Source organism: Marmota monax, unplaced genomic scaffold, assembly GCF_021218885.2.
Source record: "Marmota monax isolate L192 unplaced genomic scaffold, Marmota_monax_Labrador192_F-V1.1 WCK01_AAM20220418_F8-fsc00004, whole genome shotgun sequence".
Taxonomy (NCBI): Eukaryota; Metazoa; Chordata; class Mammalia; order Rodentia; family Sciuridae; genus Marmota; species Marmota monax.
Genome location: NW_026692881.1, coordinates 29,733,723 through 29,760,793, shown reverse-complemented (window position 1 = coordinate 29,760,793; position 27,071 = coordinate 29,733,723). Strand labels below are relative to the sequence as shown.

At 34.4% G+C, this 27,071-nt stretch overlaps 1 protein-coding gene across 2 annotated transcripts in view; it reads right to left on the bottom strand.

Annotated features, from left to right (window-relative positions):
- The window catches only part of Atrnl1 (attractin like 1), a 725,103-nt gene that overhangs the window by 196,024 nt on the left and 502,008 nt on the right, over window positions 1-27,071 (bottom strand). For both annotated transcript variants that reach the window (XM_058581325.1, XM_046450211.2), the window contains one exon: window positions 19,767-19,874. In XM_058581325.1, the coding sequence (XP_058437308.1) occupies window positions 19,767-19,874 (108 nt within the window). The remainder of the gene's footprint in view (window positions 1-19,766; window positions 19,875-27,071) is intronic.

Genomic DNA, 27,071 nt, shown 5'->3' with positions numbered 1-27,071 from the left:
ATAATAAACTACAGATACTCATATTTGAACTGAAATGTGTCAAGGTTACTTCCCCAATTACTGTAGTTTGTTATAGGCAACCCCTAACATGGTTATCATTTCTCACATCTTACTAATCTCATATTGTTCATGGTCTTTTTTTTTTTTTTGTTAGAGAAGCAAAAATCAGAATTCCTAATGATGTGGTTTCTTTTTTATTCTTAATTAAAACCAGTTATACACTTCAGTTGAGCTTCCCAGTGAGAAAAATTAGATCAATATTGTAAAAAGAATTAAGAAAGTACTCTTAGGATTATAGTCAATGTGTAATTTAAAAAATATATAATACAGTAAATAAAAAATCAAATGGCCTATATTGTTAACTTAAGTGGCAACTTCCATTAAGCAAAACCTGCAGTTCTTATAATTTAATGTCTATACAGTGCTATTAAAGAAACTATATACACAGTATGCTAAGTAAAACAATCTCACTTAATGAGCTTTTATTTCCATTCAGGTGTTGTGGTTTCCCATAGCATACTGAATCGATACCTGAAAAAAATTGTACCTAGAAAATTCTTCACATGTAAATAGGTCAAACAAAGAGACTACTGAACCTTAGATATTAATACTAGAAATTAATTTTTGAAATTTAAACACTTTTAAAATAATTATTTTCAATATTAATATGATAAATCAAGAAATATGAGATTCAATTAAAATTTAATCTTTAGATGCCTGGGATTTACTTCGAATAATCACTGATGAGGTTGCAAGAGACAAAACTAGATTGGTATGAGTCAACTGTAGAAGCTGAGTGACATGATTCATTTCCCCATTCCTAAGTATGCTTACATTTTGTTATTATACAGGTTAAAAAAATTTTAAAAAGTTAAAAAAAATCTTTAATATTTTATTTATTATTTAATGTCATTATTTCATGAAAGAGGGCCTCACAGGAAGCTGGAAAAACACAATTTTTTACTTTATGAAGATTTTTTTTTCCCCAAAGGGACAGTTTTGGATTCTTGTTTTAGGAGTTCATTTAAAAAGACTCCTGACCCCTACATCGGAGTCGTCTAAAGGTCCACATACAGCAGGCTTTGACCCCAGGGTGATGCTCTTGGGAAGTGGTGGAATCTTTGGAGGGGGGCTAGTGAGAGGTTTTATGTCACTGGGGGCACATGCTCTCAAAAGGTAGTTTACCTAAGAATTCTTGGTTATTTTTATGTGACCTCTTGAATTCTTACAAGACTATGTTTATAAAAGGAGCAAGTTTGGTTCTGCCCACTCTCTTTTCTTTCTGTTCCTGTTCCAGATATGACTGCTTGCTCTCACATAATCCTGCCAAGATATGCAGCTATCTGCTGCCCTTGCCAAAGGCTAAACCAGTAGGGCCAGCCTGATTGTGGACTTTAAACCTCTGAAACTGTGTGCTAAATAAATCTCTTCTATTTATAAGTTAGTAGTCTTAAGCATTTTGTTGTAGTAACATAAGGCTGACTAATACATTCATCTATTTTTTCTTTAGAATATCCCTCAGTTAATGTCTATGCTATAGAAAAGTTGGAATTTGAAGATATGTATACCTATAAATGGGTAGCCAGGTCCCATATAGTTGGAGAGTAATTAAGGTCTCCTCAAAACTAAATACAACAATCAGATAGATACCACCACACCCCCATGAGAGTGTCAAATAAAACAACAAACAATACCTAGGGCTGGTGAAGATGTGAAGTCATTGGAATTCTAATATGTTGCAAATAGGAATACAAAATGGCATATCCACTTTGGAAAACTGCTGATGTAAAACATACCATTACCATAAGACCAACAACTGAAGACACGTTTTTACTAAAGAGAAATGAAAACATACTTCCTTAGAAAAATCAGTATGAAAACATTAATGGCGAATTTACGATAGCTCCAGATTGGAAATAATACAAATTTTCATTACCTGGTGATCGGATAAATAAATTGTGATTCATATACACACTGGAATAAAATCAGCAATAGAATAAACTACTGATAAATGCCTTAAGCTATGTGAGGAAAAAGACCCAAAAAGCTACATAGTATATGGTTCAATTATATTATTTTCTGAAAAAGAAAAAAAACAAAACAGTAAGAATATAAATCAGCTCAGTAGTTCCAGAGGCTTAGGGCAGAGGGGCAGAGAAGCACAAGTGAACTTTCCCTGGTGATGGATATGTTCTAGATCTAGAGAAGGGGAATCACTATACAACTGCACACATTTGTAGAACAGATGGAATATGGATGAGAATTTATATTTTTATAACATGTTTTCTGTATTTTTTAAAGTATTTACAATTAGAATGTAATAATTTTCTGATCCAAGGAAGAAACATCACTTAAAAATTAATAATTGATATGATAACTATATCACCTTGACAACTCAAGAATGCATAGGAAAATAATCAAAGCACATCAGGCACATTTTCTCTCAATACTTGATAAAATCTGTATAAATGTATGTGTTTTGCATGCACGTATCACCTCATTCAACACAGTGGAAGACTAAGTAAAAATATTTTGTCAGTCAAGTATTATAGTAGAAAGAGAGCTCATATAGTAAGCTAACTATAAAAATAATTGCTACTAATTATACCAAAATTAAACTTCCTTTGATGAATATTCTGGAATGACACGGCATTTCAGATTTAGCATCATAGGCACCGGATAGAATGCATGAGAAATTATGGGCTAACAATTAGAAAAAGAAGAAGAAAGAAGAAAATGTAGCAGAAGAAGGGAATAATTTGAGAGGGGAGGCAATTAATGACATTCCTAGCAGATTCAAAGATATTCATTCAGAGACACCAACTGTGTCATAAACATCCTGTAATGACTGGAATGCCTAGTTTAGTGCATTTTTTTGTTAATTCGTTATTGTTGTTGAATAAACAGGGTCATCAAAATTTAATGTACTCTTAATAAAATGTTATCTGGAACTGCTTGAAATTCAATTTACATAAACTAAATTATTCTGTTTTGCAAACGTACATTTCTAAAAATGCCCTCAATTCCCCCAAACACAGAGATGTCATATTGAATCATTTCAAAGAGAGACTCAAGCAGGGAGTGGTGGAACATGACTGTAATCCCAGTGACTGGAGATGCTGAGGCAGGAGGATTGTGATTTCAAGGCTAGCTTCAGCAACATAGTGAGGCCCTAAGCCACTTAGTGAGATCCCATCTTAAAATAAAAAATAGAAAAGGCTGGGGATGTGCTCTGTGGTTAAGTTCCCCTAGGTTCAATTCCTGGTAACAACAACGAAGATTCAAGAGGCCACATATATAACACCTACTTCAAAACTTTGAAAGAGTGACTCTTCTCATAAGAAACTATAAGCCAAAAACTTATTTTGGTTTAATAATATTCAATATTTACATACTCAATATTTATCCACATTTACTCATGTTGAGTACATATTCATTTACACTTACTTCCCCCCAGAATAAAGATGTATGGTGCATGAGTACCACAGACTGCTTGAACAACATTGTTCAAAAGTATTGGTCTTTTTACTTAAAATCACTATATTCTCTAAACAAAGTTATTTTATTGTTTTCTTCTTATTTTTTTAAGTCTCAAACATTGTGTGTACATTTTAATGGATTCAAGTTAAGTAAGAAAGTTTACAAAAGTGAATGTTAGAACACAGGTCTACCTAATTGAGACTAATCAATCAATAACTCTATTTACTATCTTAAACTCTGAATTCCTTACTCCTAAGTCAATTATTCATAAGAATAGGGACCAAGCTTCTATGTTAATTTCTCTATCCCCAAGTTTCAAACAGGGCAGTGCAAGTAGATTTGCATGATGGAAAGATCAGTTCAGTTGCAAGTGGAAGACAGCCTGGAAGTGGGAGGGAAAGGCAGAGAGCCAGGAAGGAGGTTAGCAGGACAGTTCAGGGAAGGACGGTGGTGGAGATCTGCTTGGTGTGTGGAGGCACACAGCACATGCTGGATTAGTGAGTGAAGAACAAATGGGCTAATTAAGGAATCTCAAGTCTAATCCGCAGTCATACACTCTGTCAGCCATTCGACATTTGCCCTCACCACCAAGCCTCTGGTCCTGCCTCCAGCAGTGAGTTCAGAAGAGGCCCTCCTATCAGTATCCTGAAGCCTCTGGAAAGCTGGACTCTCTGTCCTTCCTTATCTTGTCATTATGGAACCTTTTAATTTTTTTCTCACTCAAGTCTATGACCTAAAGAACAAAAAAGAACTTCCAAAATTCAGATTCCTCCTTCTGTCCTAGACTCTTTCCCTTATTCAGTTTGTTATTTAAGTTCTGTACCTTTTATGTTGTCACAGTTTAAATTAAGATTTACTCCTTTACATTTTGACAACCACTACTGCGGGGAACAGTCTCCCAACTTCCTTCTCTGCTTTAATTATTCTTCAATCCAACTGTTGCTACAAATCATTACCCATATAATTTTTCTAAAACCAATCGTAAAACTCTTCTGCTCCAAACCTTTTGTGTGATACATGGCATCTTGTTAAAACCTACTCACTTCCATAATTCAGGCCTACATTTTCTAGCTTAACCCTTGCAACTATTTCCCCATTCAGGAATGCCACCCTCGCACTGCTTCACACACACCACAGATGTCTGTCATAGTCCTTGGCTTACTTTGCTCCCAACTAGGCATCATCTTTACTCCTCCCAGATCCCAGTCTACTCTTAGCTCCACCTACTTACCTCTTACCCATCTTTGAAGGCCCAGATCAATGTCTGTAATCTTTCATGAAAGGTTGAGCAAAACATGGAGTATTACATTCTTTTTCCTCTTTGTGTTTATTGTCCCTTTAGCACTAATAACATTACGTGTTTATTTGTTTTTTTTTCTTCCTGTAAGTCCATACATTTTTGGAAGAGAAAGACAACGTTTTGTCTATGTCCCCCTCCTGCACTGCTTTGCAAATACTGTTTAGTAAATGTTGAACCAATTATTCTGAGTATATAGTGTTTCTTTATAAGGTAGAATTTCTAGTATGAAATATGGAAAAACAAAACTGGGCTAGCATTACTTTTGTTTTCTGAGATGTGTTGGGGATAAGAGAGGAATAAAAAAAAAACCCAAATGCTTCCTAAAAAATTGTACCCAAATTTATATGTATGGCATTTAGTCTTCTCCATTTTTATGTCATTAAGAATAATCCAAGTCATCTTTCATGAAGCAAAATAGAGTCAAATAATAAATATGAACAAAATTACAAAGTATAAGTATGAACACAAAGGTCTCTGGTATGAGAAGTACAGGAATTACAAATTGATTAAAAAATTTATTAAGATTTGAGTAAATTTCCAGATTCAATACCTTAAATTTTGACCAATATGTTATTTTATTTTCCAAGAGAGCACAGTATGAGAACATATGAAAATGTTTTCTTGGCTAAAGTGTAACATTATTGGTTTCTTAGCTTCAACATATAAAATATCTAGCTCTACATTTCCAATATCTTGTATTTTACTTTATAAGATTTCTATTTGATTTAATAGCATTTTATAGAATTCTTATAGTCAGTTATTCCATTGAGGATATAAACTTGAAGGGATTATTTACTAATGTATGTAATGGAAAGAAGAAAATATAAGTTAAATTAGTTACTGATTTTATATGAAACATAAGCAAAATGTATTAAAAATAAATATAGTGTAAAAGCAACTGTCTTAGGAAATGATGCCTTTATAAAATATTTAAACAAATATCAGAAAATGATTACTGAAGCAAAACAAGTACTTCAAAACAATCTAAAATATTATAAAAAGCAGCATAAAATATAATGACTAGCTTTTTATTATTCTTACTGACAAAACTGTATTGATTGATATTAATACTAGTCATGTCCATATATTAAACATATTTTAACATAGATAAGGATGAATATTACGAGAGTTAGATAGCACACAGATCCACTCTACCATATTTCCAAGACTGTGTATATTTTGGTTACAGCTGACGTAATCTGCTTATTCTGCTGAGGGCAACTTTGTCAGAGAGTAGTGATAATTGGGGATAGTGTTGGAAATTCAGTCTTATTTACCCAGAGCTGGAGTAATCCCCAAGAACTGCTGAACTATATTTATAACTTTCCAATAAATTATATTATAGCCTTGATTTACATAGCCACTTTTTGAAAGATTTTACTGACTTATTCTTTTTTTTGTTATGATTACTATTATTTGTGGGCCTGGGACTCATATATGCAGCAAGCTCCCTACCACTGAGCTAAATCCCCAGCCTAAAATTATTATATAATTTTATTATTATATGACATATATTACATATTATAAAATAATAAGAATGATTATTATTTCAATTGTATGTATTTCATATGTATATAAGATTTGACGATGAAGTCAGGTGACTGATACTTCCATCTCCTTACCACTACTGTTTGTTTGCACTCTCTAAGCTCCTCTCTCTTCTAGTAATTCATAAGAGAGCCATTAGGTTATTGTGAACTCGAATTACCCTACTCTGCTTCTATTTAATTGTGTCTTGGTACCTGTTCTTCAATCTCCTCCTAGTCCTCTTTCCCCTATTCTGCCAAGCCTCTAGAAATCACTGTTCCATGTTCACATGTACATTTTTTTTACATTTTGCATATGAAAGGGAAGCAGTATTTGTCTTTCTGTGTCTGGCTTGTTTCACTTTCTCTCTCTTTTTGTGGTGCTGGGGATGAACCCAGGGACTTGTGCATGTGAGGCAAGCACACTACCAACTGAGCTATATCCCCAGCCCCTGGCTTGTTTCACTTAACACCCTGTGATCCAATTACATTCATTTTTGCTGTAATTGATAGAATGTTATTTTATGACAGAACAATGTTACATTCTTTATATACTACATTTTCTTTATCCATGCATGTATTGATGGGCTTCCAGGTTGATTCTATATCTTAGTCACAGAATGAAGAATGAAGCAATAAATGTGGGTCTGCAGATATTTCTTTGATTTCATTTCTTTAGATGCATATCCAGAAGTGGAAAAGCTGGATCATTTTGCAGCTCTATTTTTAGTTTTCTGAGGAATCTCCATATGTTCTCCATGATGACTGTATTACTTTACATTCACACCAATAATGTATAATAGTGACCTTTTCTCCATTCTCACCAGCACTTGTTATTTTTTGTCTGTTTGATAACAGCCATTCTAACTGGAGTGAGATGATCTCTCATTGTGGTTTTTATTTTCTTTTTTCCGGTAGCCAAGGATGATGTTGAGTACTTTTTCATAAATTTGTTGACCATTTACATTTTTTTATTCTTCATTTGAGAAATATCTATTCAGATAATTTAGTCATTTTTAATTGGGTTTTTGTTGTTGTTGAGATTTTTGAGCTCCTTATATATTCCAAATCACTCTTTTTTTTAGACAGTTTGCAAAGCTTTCTCCATTCTGTAGGTTGTCTTTTAGCTTTGTTGATTGTTTTCTTTGCTGTGCAGAAGCTTCTTAGTTTGGCATAATCCTGTTTGTCTCATTTTTCTTTTGCCTGTGCTTTTAGGGTCTTATCCAAAAAATCATTACCTATACTGCTGCCTTGAAGTTTTCCCCTAATATTTTCAGATTTTACATTATGGTCTTTGTCCATTTTGGGTTGATTTTAGTATAAAGTGAGAGACAGACGTCAATCTTCTGCATGTGAATATACAATTTTCCCAGGATCATTTACTGAAGAGGCTGTCCTGCTTGTAACACATGCTTTGGCACTTTCATCAAGAATCAGTCAACTGTAGATGTGTGAATCTATTTCTAGGTTCTTTATTCTGTTTCTCTGGGCTATGGGTTGGTTTTGGTGCCACTTCTCTGATGTCTTGGTTCCTACAGTCTTCTAATATGTCTTAGGATCAGGTATTGTGATGCCTCCAGCTTTGTTCTTTTGGCTCAAGATTACTTTGGCTAATTGGATCTTTTGTTCTTTCATATGAATTTTGGGATTATTATTATTATCATTATTTTTAGAAGAATGCCTTTGGTATTCTGGTGGGGACTGCTTGGAATCTATAAATCAATTTGGGTAATATGAACATTTTAATGATATTAATTTTTCCAATCCATGATCATGGGAGGTTTCTGTGTGTGTGTGTGTGTGTGTGTGTGTGTCCTTTTCAATTTATTTCATTTGTTGTTTTATAATTTTCATTGTAGTAGTCTTTTGCCTCATTGATTAAATTTCTTCATATGTTGGTGTAGGTATTATTAGTGGATTACCTTTATCATTTGTTTCTCAATAAGTTAATTATTAGTTTAAAAAGGTACTGATTTTTGTTATGTTGACCTTGTAAATTTACTGAATTCATTTATCAGTTCTAATAGTCTTAGTAGACTTTTGATTTTTCTATTTATAGAATCATTTAATCTGATAATTTGACTACTTCTTTTCCTATTGTTTGTCTTTAATTTCTGTCTCTGTCTAATTGCTTTGGCTAAGACTTCCAGTACTATATACTTATAAAAATGTATTTATTCTAAGTAATTTTCTTAAAATAAGAAAATCCTTACATTCTCAAGCATGTGTTAGGAAGAATGTGGGAAGATGTGATCTCAACATGGTTTCTTTCTCTCTACTACCAACTGGAAATCTCCTTTAAATGGTTCCTGGAGTCTCTGGATGACTCTGCAAACATGGCTTAGGTCCTCTATAGGTTCTAGCTGTGGGATTCATGCCTGATATTGCCTCCTTTGGACTGGATGAGTGCATAGAAACAAATAGCAAGATCCAGGATGAGAATTTTGCAGAGGCATGGTCTGGAGAGAGCTGTACATAACATGGTATGTAAAGGAGTGTGCCTGGACTCTCCGGCCACAAAGAGGCTAAGAAAAAGCAGAACTGGTGACCTGAGTTGTCCCTGTCCCTGAACCTTGAGGAGTACCAAAAGGTAAGTAGGGAATTTGTGGCTTGACTGTTTCAAGACCATTAGCCCATCGATAAGTAGGCAGGACCTCCCCACTCCCCACTTGCCATCCCTTGAGAGGATGCCAAAACCTGAGTCTTTCTATAGTGAATATGAACATTATAAGCCAAGGCTGGGGAGGGGAACAAAAATTCAGAGAACTTGTGTCTATGAAAATAGAGTTGTTATAGAAAACAAACTGTAGCTACTTTAAGTAGGACTCTCTCCCTTAAAATATGTGTGTGTGTGTGTGTGTGTGTATAAAAAGCATATATACACAACACATACTTTTTAATGTGTTAAGGTTTCAAGCAGTATGGAATACTCTGAGGCAGCCAGCTAAAACTGGAGAGGGGAGCATGTGAGCAGCAAACAACCATGAAAGTGGAGTTTCCCTGAGGTCAAACTCTAATGCAAGCAACCCATGATGCAGTAGCTTCATATTCCTGCATTATGCCAGGGACCTTGGGAGAAGCTGTTAAAAAAGAAGGGTAGGCTGCTGGTTCCTGGCAAAAGAAATACTCTGTGATTCTATATTTAGGTCCCTAGAAAAACACAAATTAGGTACTTTAAAAAAATGCATGTTGAAGATAATACAATAAATAGGATACACAGCAGATTATATATTATTGAACAAAGAATTAGCGAACTGGCAAAAGACTCCAAAGAAATAAGCCAGAAGAAACACAGAAAGAGATGAAGATGAAAAACAGAGAGAGGCCAGAGAGATTCTGAAAGTAGGATGAGATGGTTCAACAGAGATCCATTTAGTCCTAGAAGGAAAACAAAGAAAATGGAGAAGAAAATTCAAAGATAATGACTGAATTTTCAGAAGTAAGCAAAGACTTGAATCCTCAAGCACAGGAAGCACAAAACACACCAAATGGGTTCAATATAAATAAATCTGTTCTTAAGTAAATCATGGTAAAACTGCAGGACACCAAAGACCAGAAATTTTGAAAGCCATTAGAGAGAAAAGCTAGATCAACTAGAAAAGAAGGTCAATATGCTGTAGCAAGAGTGGAACATAAAAGTCAGAGCAATTTTCAGTAAGCAAGGCTGAGGCAGGAGATTGTGAGTTCAAACCCAGCCTCAGCAATTTAGCCAGGCCCTAAGCAACTCAGCGAGACCCTGTCTCTAAATAAAATATAAAAGTGGCTGGATATGTGGTTCAGTGGTTTAGTGCCCTTGGGTTCAATCCCTATACCAAAACCAAAACAAAAACAAACAAGAAATACTATTAAAATAGAAGTAAACAAGGGAAAAGGGTCAAAATGAACATCAAGGAAAAATACAAATGATTAAAGAAATACAGAAAATCTTTACTTTCACTAATAATAAAAGATTGATTTAAAAGAAAAATAACATGCCATGTACCAAATTAATGAAATTGTTTTAAAAATACGAATGTTCATTTTTGACAAGGATGCAGGCAAACAGGGATGCTCAGTTTTCTGAGGATAATATGAATAGGGATATTTCTACAAAGTAAATAAGCACTATGTCTCACGATCTATAGAAGGTCATAATTTTTGGCAGAGCAGTTTTTCTTTCATAAGTTCAGATCAAGAATTACATAAACATTATTTACAGTTTTACTTATAATAGTGTGAAATTAGAACATACTTAACAAAAGCAAATAAATTATGGTATACTACAAAATAATTAAAATGATATTTGAATCAAACAGAAGTGAAAAATATTCTCAATATAATACTGAAGCAATGCAAAATCATATGTGTACTGTTTTTGTTTTTAAAAACTATGGATATACAAAAGGAAAATGTTATTGGAAAGACGTAAATAACAAGATTTCTGATAGTGGGTTGTAGAAATGTGTAAGATTTTAATTTTGATTATTTCTGCACTAGTTTGTTATCTAGAATGAGAATATTATTTATATAATCAGGATATGATGATAAGTGATAATAAAATATTTTGAAAATCAAATATAATAAGACATCTAGAATACTGCAAAATAGGAAACGCAGGAAAATGAACTAAGCTGTGCAGGCCAACCACTGGAACTGCTGTCTGTGAAGATGCCCAGCCAGGAAAGAAGAACTGGAGGGTCAGTGGTCCTGGCCAAGAGCAGAGAAATGAGCCTGTGCTGTTCTGGAAGGGTAGCCAGCAATGCTCTTAGCAGGAGAGCTGCTTCACCGTGTCTGGCTTAGACTTGAACAATGTGTTCAGTCACCTTGGGAGATGTTTCTTACATAATAACAGGCAGAACTTCTCAATAAGCAGAGTGCTGATTTCAATGCAGTGTCAACATTAGCAGGGGTATGGCCACCACAGGGAAAGTAGATTCCAAATTAGACTATTCTATCTAGGGGGGATTGAATTCATCAACACTTTTCATATATCCAACATATTTTTGAACAAAGAAAGCACTCCAAAGTTATAATTTTCTTTACATGTGGGGAAAATCAAGACATTACAAATATGTGGGTTGAAAACTCAGGTATAAAGTGGTTAAAATATATGCCCTGGTATACTATTAAAATTATTAATTTGGTCAAAATTAATCATGCTGTATATACTGTCTTTAAAATTGTTAATAAGCCTACTTGACTATAATGACCAAATAAACCTGTATTATACTTTGTTTCTAAAGCAAATTACAGGACAACTCTGATATTTATAGCATAGAAATAACTATAAAAGTTATTTTTATGAGAAACATATAATATAAAAAATAACAGAAAATTTATGTACTGAGTTTATTGTGTTTTAGTAAACCATCCTAACTTCTTTATGGCAATTTAGATTACAACTGCTGGAATTTTTGATCTACTATGTCATTCTATAATCTTCAAACTGGATGTTTTTAAGATCCACAATTATCTATGACTATTTGAACACATGGAATCAAAGAGACTACATGGACTTTCAGCAACTTGTGATAATAGCTTTACAAGAAAAAAAAGTTCCATTGCTATACAAGAGCCCAAGTTATATTTTCAGTTTGAATTAAAATCAGTGTGCATTAAATAGTGGTGTGGGAAAGGAACCTTAGGGGAATCTGCAATTCCAAATTCGAGTATTTGCTCTACTGACTGTTTAACTTTAATGAAGGTCTTAATCTCTCAGTTTCTTCAAAAGTAAGGGAAAAAAGGAAACCAGCTTTGCTTATAAGATTGACCTAAGGTGCAAATGGTTGAGACAGAAAATAAATTTTAAAAACTCAGAATTTTAAACTTGATTTAAATATTTTAATTGTCCACATGACCTGGGAAGAACAAAGTCAAGCTTCTTACCTTGGCATATACATTCTCATAATTAGAATGCTTTTTCAGGGCATGCTATGTACACTTAAACACTATTCTTCTAGAACATATCCCAAAGGGCATCTATATTTTCAAAAATTTGGAATGTGGATAAATTAAATAACATGATTTAAAAGGTAACAGAGCATTCAGTGTATTTACAATATGCCTAAAAGTTTCATTTCCTAATGTAGCAATAGTAATTGGAAACACTCATTTTGAATATCTGGAAAGATTCCAAACAGTCAATACATATGAAATCAATATATGAGGCTAAAAACTGGGAAAAAAGAATCCATGTTTTATACTTTCATCTCACTCTTTTATTTTTCCTTGTAAAAACTAATACATGTAATTATAGAAAGGATAATACAGATATTCAAAAAGAATTCCACATACGTTCTATCTATGAAGATACAACTATTAAGAAATTAGTGAACAGATCCTTTTCTTAGATTTTAATAAAAAAATTAGATTGCCATATATATACTATTCTATAACATATAATGAATCAATTAAAAATCCTTAATTGTTGGATTAAATCATTAAAAGTAGTTTCTAGTTTTTAAGTATTGAAAGTAGTAGAGTAAAAATAAATGTCTAGAATATTATAACTAAAAAAAAACACACACAATGAGTAATTTATCCTGGTGAAAACTGTGAATGACGCTTACAGACTCATACAAGGTTATGCAAAGCTGATAATTCCTTACCACACATTTCCCTGCCCTTCCAATGAAGAAAAAAGGAAACTGGAATGGGCGATGAATATTTTCAACATTTAGCCTTTCAACTTGACTGCCTGTGAATAACTTGTTTTTATGATGTAATTTTAGGGTCACATCAGATCTAAAAAGCTCAGACAATCTAAGTCATTTAAGGGCACTAGATGCTTTTACCTAAGTTTCTTATGGTATCTTTTATTTATTTAAGAAAAACACGTGCTGTACTATCTGAGTGGATGTGCTGGCAGAAACTGGTCCTATTATCCATTACAATGACCAACAGACAACTAGAGCATCAGAGGCTCTAGGACTATTATGGTGCCAGTAAAAGAAATAAAATTACTACCATCTTGCTATCTGGACCTTGCAAACATAAAGTCACTGGATAGATCTTGTAAATGAGAACACCATACGCATAATAAACCTCAATTTTGGCCCAGACTCTGACCATTTCCCATGGCTCTGCTGTTACCCTGGTCTTGCCACCATCACCTCTGGCCTGGATTCCTGCAGAAGTCTCCTAAGGAGTTTTGCTTCTTCTCTTGTTGCTCCTGCTGGTGGAAACTCCAGGATGATTTCCAATTCCTGGCTGGTATATGCCAAAATGTCTGGATTTCTTCAAATAAGGGCTTTCCCAGACCTCCTACAGAGTATGCCTCAACTAGTGACCACAGGGATGTGGGATTTAAGTACCCTATTCCAGCACCCCCTGGCGTCAGGGAGTTTGAGCTCTGTTTTACCTTGGCTCTTGGGGTTCGCCATGGGTAAAGCTCTAGTCGTCCACAGTGGAACAGGCTCCTTCCATTTCCCCTTTCTTGCTTTCCTTCATTACCAGCATATTTTTCAATCCATAGTGAGAAAATTGTCCTTATCTCACTTTGTACTTATCAGGGAACTAGCTGAAAAATATCCCTCATTAAACTATTGTTAGTCCAGAAGGCAAGTGATTTTTAAAAAGCAAAGTCAGATTATCTCCTTCTCTCAAGACCCCCAAAAGTGGCTCTCTTCTCTTGGAATTGAACACCAACATCAGTGGTCTATGAGGCCTGACATCATCTGCCTACACCTGCCCTTCCCTTGGCTTTGTTGATCCCTGGGTTTGCCAGGCATGCCCACTTTTGGGCCTCTGCTCTATCAGGTCCCTTAGTCTGCAACTTTCTTTCCCAAGACTTGCAGGTTTCTCACTGAGTCTATGCAAAGTGACCCTGCCCCCCTCCCATTTGACACAGTCCACTCTCCCCAACCCTTCAAACCATGTCCAATTGCTAACATTAAATAATTTCCTTTCTCTGGCTAGAATGTGAGCTCCAACTGGACAGGGTTCTCTGCTGTGTTCCCTGACATTTCTCAAGTGCCCATACAGTGCCTGATGCATGGGAAGCATTCCATAAAAGCCTACTGAGCAACAGCTATAAATTCTCACGTATTGCTTGGGAGAAAAGTGACAAAATATATACTATAGGTCATGTGGCTATTACAAAAGTAATTTTTTTAAAGTAAGTTTAAAATCAAATGAATTATATTTGTGGATAAACTCACATTCTAAATGCATTAATGAATAGTATAATAATACATTTTGTCACTATAATAGTATAGGAAAATACAACAATTCGGATTTACCAATAGAAAATTTAGAGTGATTATTCATTCATATTCATAGTATAATTATTTTTATTTTACTCACAAAGAATTTTGCACCTTAAAGGTCTTGTAAAGATTCAATACTTCTCATGCATTAAAAACATATAATTACCTTACAAAACATTTTTAGGAACACATCCACTTCAGAGAATAGGACATTCTGGTGTGTAATGGTGCACAATCACCCAAAGATGTATAAAAGGTAATTCGTTTCTTATTCCTTAAATTTCCCCTCTGCCTGTACAGAATGAAACTCAAGAGCTGCATATGAGAGTCAAATCTAATTTAAAGAAATACTTCCCTTAATTTATCACATCATGAGTAGTCAATAAAAGTTTACATAACAGTAATAGCCATTGCTTTATGTTGAGTTTAAACATTGAATTTTAAAAAGTCTAGCAGAAAACATTAAAATTGCTTTAATTTTTAGATTTAAACAAAATTTATAATATGATTTCAGAATAGTCCTATGCTAGCTACACATGCCTTTAAACCCAGTAACTTGGGGGGCTGAGGCAGGAGGATTGCAAATTTGAGGCCAGTCTCAACAACTCAGTAAGACCTTGTATCAAAATTAAAGAAATAAATAAATGAAATAAAAGGATTGCAGATATAGCTCAGGGGTGAATGCCCCTGGGTTCAAACCCCAGCACAAAATAATAATAATAATAATAATAATAATAATAATAATAATAATAATAATAATAATAATAACAACAAAAACAACAACAGGCCCAGGCTTCAGAATCTACTATGTGAGAAAATCAACACTAAGTTATCATACTAAGCATCGTGCTAAGTTATAAAAATACAAAAGAGATTTGGGACAGGTTTCATTGTTCTGTAATAATGGAAAACAATTATCACATATATGTGGATATGTATGGATTTGTATGTATGTGTATGTAGATCAGCTAAATAACTTCTAAGTAGTAATTATTACAAAATGCTTAGCAATATAATTTTAAACATTCTATCTCTATTATTTTCTAAAAGATGTCAAAGGAAGGAATTAGCAGTTAGCTGCTGAGATTTACTTTGATGTTTAATTTTAATAGGAAGAAGTAAACAACCAATTTAAACTAAAAATATCTACTGAATAAAAAATGTTATCAACTTGAATTTATTAGAGAATTTCTTAGTTGTCAATTAACTTGAGATCATTGGATATATATGGCCATAGGGAATTTAAAATATCAGAAATCATAATTATTTGCCAAGATGAAGGAAATCTAATGTTAAGTTTAGGATTTTGAGAATGGAGCCCAAAGGTACTTAATTAACAAAATTACCCCCCTTAATAAAGTGAATGTTTGAAGTGATATATACATCCAACATTATCTCTGTCAAAATACTAGCAGTTTTCTTGACAGAAATTAAAAAATAGATCCCAATATTTACATGAAATTTCAAGGGACCAGAAGAGTTAAACAATCTTTAAAAAGAACAGCATGGATAGCTGGTATTTTCCAATTCTAAAACTTATAATGAAGATATGGTAGTCAAGACAGTGTGGCACTGTTGTAAAGATAGACATGTAGATCAATAGGGTAGTTCAGAAACAAACTCACATATTTATGGTTAAATGATTTTGAACAAGGGAACCCGAGACCATTCAACAGAGAGTCTTTTCAACAAGTAATGCAAAGATGTCATGTGTCCTAGTAATTCACCTTTAGGTTATAAACCCCCAAAGAAATTTAAACATGTGCCCACACAAACAATTTTCCGCAGATGTTCATGGTAGTACTGCTCAGAATATCCCAAAAGTGTAAACAACACAAATGTCCATCAACTAACTGATGAAGTGGTAACAAAAGGTGAGGCTTGCATGATGGAATGCCATTTTACAACAAGATAATGAAGTGCTGACATACGCCGCAATGCGTCAGCATTGTGCTATGCGCAAGAGCTAATTACCAAAGACCACATATTATATGACTCTATTTGTACAAAATGTCCAAAATAGGATAATCGATGAAGACAGGAAACATATTAGAGCTTGCCCAGGGCTGCCAGGGCAGAGATGGGAGGGCTGAAGAAAGCCTGGTAGATGCTAATGGGCATGGGATTTCTTTTATGGGTGATGAAATATTCTAAAGTTGATTTTGGTGATGGTCACACAACTCTGAATATACTAAAATTAAATTACATGGCTTAAGTGGGGGAACTATGTTACATGAATTTTATTTCAATAAACCTTTTTATAAATGATGAACATTAATAACTAGAACTTTACTCACAGATTAAAAAAAAGCTTAGCTAAATGAGAATCTACATGTAATTATGTTTTTTCTTTTTTCCTTTGACATCTTGAAATTATGTTTCTGAATAGAAGGGGTACAAAAGAAATACAGGCATGCCAGTTATTCAGAGAACTGAGTATTAATAAAATTAAGAAAAATATCAAGAATTCCAACGTTTATGTAATGCTTTAAGGTACAGAAAGCACTGGTACCAATGGCCTTTTAGTCAATGAAACAGCAAACCAGAAAGTTGCTTGTCCCCTCCCCTCACTGACTTTGAACAAGGAGATCAAATAAGAGAGATAAATTTCACAAAATCTTCAGGAGAAACTTAGGAAAAAAAAATACAAGGAAATGGTAGCCTGCCTTAGGAAAGGGACAGAGTCACATTGTCCAGGATGGATTGATACCTGCTCCACCTGCTGTGCAGCAGGGAAGCAGAACCAGCCAGGTGCCAGCCCAAGGCTATGGAGTAGTGATGTTAACTCCAGAGGTCAGCTTGGGTGAGCAATCTCACAGCCATGAAGGCAGGGGGCTGGACCACTCCTAAGCCTTCACTTCTGCCCACCTCAACTGGGGGCTTGGTGATTACATCAATGTATGTGTACACTGTCTAATACTTAGGAAAAAATCAAATATTTATTTTGATCCATTGAAGCTAAATTTAAGTATAACTAAGAGAAAATTCTGAGAAATTCCAGAAATAAGATGGAAAATGCTTAAAAAGGACACTCAAGTTGACATTAAACTGTTTTTAAATTTTTAAAGAAGGAAACTTTAAACTGAGTTTTACATACCATTAAGTTGTTTTGTGTTTGTGTGTATGTATACTCACACACATGTATACACATTTGATCTATCAAGAATGCCACATAAAAAAAATCTCTGGGAGGGTTATACTAGTGAAAAATGAAAGAAATGAATGAGCAAACAGCTAGAAATAAAAACAATAAAACATTCATTGTTATTAAAATATTCCATAATAATGAAAAAAGTACATCCAAAACATTAAGATCAAAATTTTCAGGTAGTGTCAACATCTGGAAGGAGAAACAGGGAGCTGAGAGCATTCTAAGCATTAATCTTGTTTGAGACTGGCAGTGGAGGAATGTGTTTGTAAGGTTTAGACTTGCTAAGGAAAAGTAACCACTAAGAGGCACTATGAGAAACAAAAATATGATATGAAATACTTGGTTTGGTAGACAAAAGTCAATTTATCCAACAGAAGCTGGGAAAAGAATCACAAGGAGGCATGCTAATAACACGCGCGTGCGCGCGCACACACACACACACACACACTCACACACACATTGGATAGCTGAAATAAGTATTATTCTTGGTAAACAGTAACTTTTGTCAATGTGTACACCAAGCAGAGATTCACAGAGTAAAGGGGGAAATACAAACCAATCGTCTCCTCTACCAGAGACAAGTGCAAAACAGAAGGACAGAGAAGGAAGGACTGCCAGCAAATAGAAACTGAACAAAAGTGGGGTCGATATTTCTAACTCCACAAAGTAAAATTTAAGGTTAAAAAGTCACGATGATAAAGAAGACAGAAAAGTTTGGAAAAATTGAACAAGATGATGTAATGAACATATGTGCACCTGATAGCAGTTTCTCAAACCCCTCCAGGGAGCAACTGAGACACAGGCAGGACCTGGGTGAGCTTCCTGGTTCTGATAACTCCTCCCGCTCTGGCTTATGTCTGCACGACTGACATTCCTTTCCCCGTTGTTCCTTGGCTTTAGCAATATTTGAGAATGTTTTAAACAGATGAACAAACGAGAATTTGGATTCAAATAGTCCAGGTTTTCTATTTGCTAAGGGTTTTGTACTAACATTTGAACCAAGGGGCCAAGATGAAATGACAGCACTCGCTGTAACTTTCATCTAATCACTATGTCTCTTTTCCAATTTCTCCCCAAGCAATGGAAGAGACACACATAAATTTCCTAGTGTTCAAAGCTTCCACGGCAACCTGTGATCTAGAGTAGTAAAAAGTCAAGAACACAAAAGCCAGACACAGCACACATTTTATTGCCTCCCAGAACAGGCCTTTTGGATAGTATCCATGACCCGTAACAGTTTCATTTTTTCAGAATCACCAAAAATGTTACAGAATCAATTATATTTGTACCTAGGTTTGGGAGGAGTTTAATTTTTATATCCTTGCTTTCCTTGAAGAAAAGCAAAATCTTAAAAATATCAACATATAATTATTCAAATGAGAGCATTTAAAAAAGGGAATAAAATATTTCAATATGAGAGTGCTTTAATTTTTCTACTTAAATATTGTGATACAAATAAAATAAAAATAAAATAATAAGCACAAAATTGAATTGGTGTGCTTCAAAAGTACACCAATAATTAATCATTAACCACAATCTGTGAGCTTTTACTATTCAGGGTTTTTGTTCTCAGAAACCATTTCATGCATTGTTTTGGGGTTTTGACACCACATTTACATGTGTATGATGATTTGTTTCACTGTACTCTATTTCTGCACAGCCATTCTTCACACACAAGAAAAAAATTATACTTCTCAAAATTTAAAAATAAAACTATAGTGCTACTCATGTCCTTCCATTTTTTATAGTAAACTTTGCTAATAAAGGTAGAGATGAATTGTTAACTAGGGGCCAGTGGATGTACCAAGGACTAAGTATCTGTGCTTTGTTTCTCCCATCTTTAACTATATCTTAAATTCCTTCAACTCCTACCTGTCAGGGAAAGGCTGCCAGGTGAGCAGTCTGTCAGTCTTGCCTAGGCTAATAGATTCTCCAGTGGCTTTTGTTACAGTTCATGTCATACCATTAAAACTGTGTGCCTTGAAAATGGCATAACATATGTAGCTGAATCTTGTCAACTCTAGATAATCAGACTCTGTGTGGCTTCACAAGCAGATGCAGATTAGAGAAACAATATAAATATGTAAATCACTGTGGTCCCCTTTCGGCACCACTGTTCCTACCTCTAATGGCCCTCGCAGAAAGTCTGTTTGTTCGGCTCCCACTTCCAGTGCTACATCAACAGAAGCAAAGGGACGGCTGGCCATCTGCTGTCGTTCTCGAAGCAGTTGCTGGAGGGGGTTAAAAATGATCTGTTTAAAATAGGCTTGAAAGCACATTAAACTCAACAATATCTGGTTTCATTTTTGAACAAATGGCACTGAAAATTTAGGAACCATTTCATATACACATCCATATCAAGAGAGATAAAGATGAAAATTACCTCCTCCCCATGGCCTGGGTTATATGTCCATAGGGACATTAAATGTATAGAGCCTACAAATAACTTTTCCCCTGACCTTCATCCCACAAGCTTAATAAAATGTTCTCAAAAGCACTTTGAAAACATTGGGTGAGACGTGCTACTTAAATAATAATTAAAAAATGCTATTACAATGACAGCTTATGCCAAATTTTCCCACTCAAAATAACCTATGCTTTTGTCTTAGCTGAAAGAAAATAACAGTACAAATGTCTAAGAAATGATAATGAAAAGTTGTCAAAATGCATGAATAGAGATTAAAGGAACATATACCCTTCAAGACTAAGTATTGTAAGATGTCAAGATCCCCTGTCAATTTCTATGGAACTGGTAGGAATCATCATTGTTGGTATTTATAACTTTACTCAAGGCTTCCAAGTTCATTATTTTAAATCAGGAATGATTAATAAATTGTAGAAGTTTTGTGCCTGTGCTTCTAAAGCACCCTTGATATTTTTTCTTTCTCCTTGTACTTATTGTGGGATTTGCCCAAGCTAAAATCAATAAACCTTAAAGTCCCAACCAACTACCAAGCTAATTCATATTTCTGCCTCTCCTTGTAATTATAAAATTCATTAAGTCATGATAAGAAAAAATTGATGGCCAGTACTAGATATTGCAAATCTTGCCCCTCTCATTCAATACAGCTAATAAAATTATTATTAAATATTAAAGGAAGATGAGAGATGCAATTAAATATTCTTTCAAATGAGAAGAGAATCATATCATTGGAAGAAGGCAGAATCCTTGAACACAATGAATGGCTTTATTATTTATACAGACTTTTAAAGATTCACTGGCTTTAACTTAAAACGTTCACTACTCGGCTCTGCATGCAAATGGATGCAGGCCTCTGTTGCATCATTCATAAGATTCCCTGTGGAAGACAAGGGACACAAGGCAACACCCAGTGGCAGTTTATTATTTACATATTTAACACTTGTGACACAGTGGTGATGGTATTCATGAAATGAGGATCTAAAATATAATCTCAGGCTTTGCTTAACCACTATTTAAAAGAGATATCCACATAATAATATGGGATAGCAGTAATGCAATCGTTAATAGCTTAACTTACTAAATTATACTTTTCCTAGAAGTAATAAATCCATACTAAAAAACTTATACAAAGTAGATAGTAAATGTGATTTAATTATCAAATTATTCCTTTAATATAAATTCAAAATTATTTTATTAAAAATATAGTTGTTAGCAAATAGAATCTGATCTGCACCTCTCAATAGGAGTGGCTAATGGATCTGAAGAGAAAGACTATGCAAAATATAAACACCATGATGAGTGATACTAAAAGTGGAAGACACTGCGCTCTTGGTCTTTGGTAGAAATATACACACAGACCAACATGCATATATACCCCCTACCACACACACAAATACACAATCGACCTTTCCCAGAGTAATATACAATTAGCTCTGAGAAAACTGCAAACCATAGTTTGTGTTCACAGTTTTCTAATTTTTATATTAACACATTTTTCTTTTTTTTTAAGCGAGAGAGAGAGAGAGAAAGAGAGAATTTTAATATTTATTTTTCAGTTTTCAGCGGACACAACATCTTTGTTTGTATGTGGTGCTGAGGATCGAACCAGGGCCAGATGCATGCCAGGTGAGCGCGCTACCGCTTCAGCCACATCCCCAACCCTATATTAACACATTTTTACATTTGCATAGGTTCTCCTTAACTTGTACAGGGCATCTCACATGATTAAGTGATTTTTTTAACAAATGAGAAGTTTCTGATTCCTCATCTTGTCTTTTCTATACACCTGAAAGTAAAAGGTCTAGAGTACACAATCAATACACACTACCAAAACTCACAATGTAAATTGATAAACATTCCAAATTCACCAACTTTAGATATTCCCTGGAATATCATATATTATTGTAAACCCTAATCCTCATAATAAAAAAACAATCAGTGATTAATACTTCTGTTTAATTTTTGAAATTTTATTTGTAGAATGCCAAAGTATTTTTAAAGATTCCAGTTTGTCCTCTGAGCTTTGAGTTTCTATCACATTTTAAGAATTGAGTGCCTGCTACAGTACTTTATTTATAGACAATGTTTGTTTTTGCCCAGACTTTAACATGGTAGTTTGTATAATACAACATGATGAATGATGATGATAATAACAATAGGAATAATTAGGGCATAAAGAGAGGGTATCAGTAAAGATAGAAACAGAGAATAAGACATACAAATTTCATCTGGGCCACTTAGCAGATTAGTTTGGGGACTCTTGCTGACATAGCTGACTTTCTGACTTGGGAACTAAGGCAACTGTTGTTCCTGCGAAATGGATGAAGAGTGAATCGCATTCTCCCGAAACACTCTTGCTTTGCTGTGGTGACTCGAAAATAATAAAATGGAAGAAATTACAATTATCTTTGCTACCAATTTCTGGCTCTAGTCCTGTCCTTAACACCTGTCCTCCTTCTATCCAATTAATACCTGGATGTATTACTTCCTGCATTTTGCAGAACAAAAGGAAATGTCAACAACATGCTTACAATTTAAATTTGTCAAACAGCATAAACACCAACAGGTGAGTGACACAGACTCTGGATCTGAAGAGCCTGCTTTTGAAGACCAGTTTCCTCCACTTCAGTGGAGCACAGCTAAAAGATTCAGACCTCTGGAAGCCTCACTTCTCCCCGTCTGTAAAGTGGGGTTCACCATAGTACCTACACCTACACCTGTACCACAGGGGACCTGCTTTGAATCCCAGTGTCTCTACTCACTCACTATTGGACCATAAGCAAATTACTCAGGCTTTTCAAACACTCATTCCTTCCCTCTATGAAAGGGGAACAACTAGCATCTTCAGGTCCTAAGGTTAGAACTAATGAAGCGATGAACTCGGACCCCTCAGCACAGAGGTGGGCGCTCTGTGAGCACACAATGACTCTTCACAATCATGCTGTTGAATTTCAAGCATTAGTTTTATCTTTGAAGATGACACACTAATTACCACAAGCCCATTTTCTTTAGCACTGGTGACACATTTTGCTTTACGAGTCTCCCTTTTACCAAATGTTGCAAATTTATGAGACAGTTGGAAAATGTCATTATTGTTGTAAAATGAATTTATATTTGGAACTTCTTGGTGTGCCATTTGTGATGAAAAATGATTAAAAACACAATCTGAAAATTAGGAGAAAATATATAGTACTTTAAGAAATTTTGCAAATTAATTTACTTTATGTGATTTTTTTTTAAATGAAGTCTAAAAATGTACATCAGTAAGAAGCCAAATAGCACATATATCTGTTTGTAACTATTCTTCTACTGCAAATTATGCAGCAGAACTCTAAAACCAAGAGAACAAGTTGATCATAATACAATAGATTATAATCATGCTGTCATAAACATTGATGTGAGGAAAATTTAAAAATTAAAGAGATGATCTTAGTATCATATTAGTTGTCCAAAATAACTATTACTATTCAAAATCTCTTACAGACCACACATGGAATTAAAAGTAATGTGAAAATCCACTTAAACTTGACAACTAGGTGTAATAATTGCTCCTATCAAATTTATACATGAATACAGATAATTCTTCCTCTTCCTACCTTTACTTCAAATCCTGTATTATTTCCCAAGTTCACATTAGACACATTCCAACTATGACAAGGCACATAGTCTCTAATAAACTGTGGGACAATGACCCTCCAAATGCACATGCACACAATACACTTGTTCCTGCCATAGGTTCCCCTCTCATCTCTGTGGGAAGAGGTTCCCACACATCCTCCTCCTTCACCTCCAGATACCCTTCTGTTTCACCTCTGCTACCAGCTTTCACTATATTAGCATGATGCTGCTTCTTTGTATCTCTATTCTTTTCTAGAATCTTCTTTGAGGTCAAAAGTTATTTTTGGCTATTTCTTAACCCCCAAGCACTTAGTGGATATTCAATAGGAATGGACTATGAACATGTGAATAATTTAAAGCATAAAATTTTGCATCATATTAAAAAGGGTAAAGGCAAGTTTTAAAATTGATTTTAATTATGATTAAATTTAAAAACTAGGATGAATCCTTTGATATTATGGACTTTATGTCTTATACTCCAAAGTAGGTTGGCATTTTTTTTAATGGGGCAGTTTTGTGGATCTGTATTTCAAATCTACATCAGGCCCGTATGGTTCTTCACCTACCTTACTGCAATTAAGGATTAATGGAAAAGCTGTCATAAAACCATCCAATGCATTAGTATATCTAACAGCAATAAATTCCTAAAATTTTGGAAAGTTATAAAAGGAGAAATTAAAATGATTTTTCATTGGTCTTGAGTTTATGTACTGAAATGAACCAAGAGCTTGAATCAGTGATTAACAACAAACTTTATAAAACGGGTGTTTCTATTATCAACACAAACACATCTAACAGAGCAACAATAAAAACAGTAGATTTTTCTTTTGGTGTTATAATAGTATAAAGAAATAAAGAGTTCTGAAATACCTTTCAGAACCATCAAAGCAGGAGAGTATATGATTCTATCATTTTACATAACTAGATCTTCAAGGCACAAGGCTCTTGTTCAGAGATATTGGGAATCTTTTGCTTCCAGTCTTCTAATCTGAGGCTGGTTTTTCTGGATAGTGGTGTTAGTCCTTTATGGTAGTGGTTTGGCAAGCTGTCTTTATTCAGGTTACTCCGATTACTTTTTTCTAGGTCTCTACAATTTTTGAACAACTGGGGATGTGCTTACTTTTGAAATACTGTTGTTTACTTAGAAATGAAAAATTTCAAGTAGCTTTCTGATGGGTTCTCACTGAGTTTATTGAAAATATTCACTTCCATTGATTTTAAAATGTCTTTGCCAATTGATATTTTTGCAATATTTGTACTAATTTGTAAAATAAACTTCAGCGACTGCCCAGAAGGGCCCCAATCCATGGTAGTACCTGCTCTTGGTACTACCATGAAGCTTGATACCAGACAGAGAAAGAATAAAGAAAGAATGGAAAATGTTCCCAGAATTTTCATTAAAATGTAAGTAAAATAAAGTGAGAATAGTTTATGTTAGCTCATGCAGGTGCACAACACATAATACACACACAAACATATTGCAGGGGCATGCCAATGTATGTGTAAAAGCACAATCATGAAAATGCATATAAATTATACAAATTCTAATTCAAAGTAAATACATTATAATTCAAATTAAAACTTAGACATGTGAAAGGCCAAATTAAAGATTAAATAATGTCAGCAAATGTCTTTGCTGTCATTTGGATAACACATCATATTTTTGGTATGAGTTAGACACAATCTTCATAGATTTTTGGACCTGTAAGGAACCTCATAGATTCAGTAGGCCAGCAATTTTCAACCTAGACACCTAGACACTAAAGGGCACATAGACAATGCATACAAAGTCCATAAACTTGTCACTAAAAACTTTTTTCCTACAATTTCAGTAGTTTCAATCATTTAACTTAGTGCTGTCTTTGGAAGTTAACTGCTCCTCAGTCAGAACCTAAATATAAGTATACTATACCTTTAAATTCTTTCAACAAACAAGTCAGTTCACATATATTAATGTTTAAAAGCAGAATAGAGTATGTTCAGAAAGCAAGTGAGAAAGTCACTAGAATTTCTGACATCCCTATGTGTAAGAAATGAACTTGAAAATTATTTTAAAGGCAGAATGGATTTAAAACTCAAACATCTAATTCTAAAATTTCCTTTCATTTCTTTGCTTTACTGGTTCTCACACATTGGTTTTTATGCAAACTTTGGTGTACATGCAATGTCACCTATACTGTGTACAGAATGATCTGGTCTCTACAAGATATCAGACTTATACACTCATTTTAGATTATAATTTCAATGTAAGATTAGTTTCCTGGAACTCTGGAATTATCAATATTAACAAGAGCGTGATGGTAAAACTATCTGGTCAGACCTTATTTTCATGTAGTAAGGTCCTTAAAAGGCTTTTTTTACTGAGAGAAGTGAAATACACTATATCTGATTTTATAAGTATGGGCATTTTAAATATGGACTGTCTTGGTTTAGGTTATTTTAGGAACTATCAAAGAAAATAAAGTATAAAGATCCTCTTCCTCACATATTCATAGTTACGCATTTTTAGTTAAATGTCTAAGACTGAAAGCAGTACTTCTTTCATGGATGGTTCTTCCCCATGGAAAGTTGAAGTCAAGAAGATTGAGGAAATACCTACCAACTGTGTGTTTATATGTCAACCACCATAAGTCTTCATGGAAAATGAGTTTAATTTATAAGGGAGAGTTTACCAAAATTTGAATTTTTCTCAAAACAAAAGCTGTATCTTGAAGCATTACACAAGGTTGCATATCAAATAAGTTGAAGCTTCATATCACTGTATAGACCTTGGTAACATTTTGTTTGGAAAGATGAAGATGGTTATTGGTGTGAAACAAACAACAAATAAAAACCAATATATCTGTCAAATTATCATATCCACTCCTGAAATTGCAAATATTTGCTTCCATTTTTTCCTAATATTTTGAAGTAAATTAGGAAATAATTGGAAGCTTCATCATTTCTCTTTAAATGAAACACCAACCCTCCTTATCAAAGCCAACTCCCTAGTTTTCATCAACTGTGTGTTTGTTAACTTCATTTATAAATATTCCCAACGTATGAGGACTTTTGAGAAGAGGTGTGTCACCAGGGGTGGGCCCTGGAAGGACTCATCCTCCCAGGGCCCACCCTCCTCTCTCTGCTTCCTGGCTGCCATGAGTGGAACAGTGCTCTCCCTGCCCTTCTGCTGCAATGTGTTGCCTCACCTTGGACTCAGAGCCATGGACTTGGCTGACCATGGACTACAACTCTGAAACCGTTAGTCAAAAACAAATTTCCCCTCTTCTAAATGGTTCTTGCCAGGTATTTTGGTTACAGAATTTTGAAAAGTTAATGCAGAAATACACCTTTTTGTCCCCCAGTGAGAAAGGAAGCACTGTACATCATGTGGTAGATCTCTTTATGA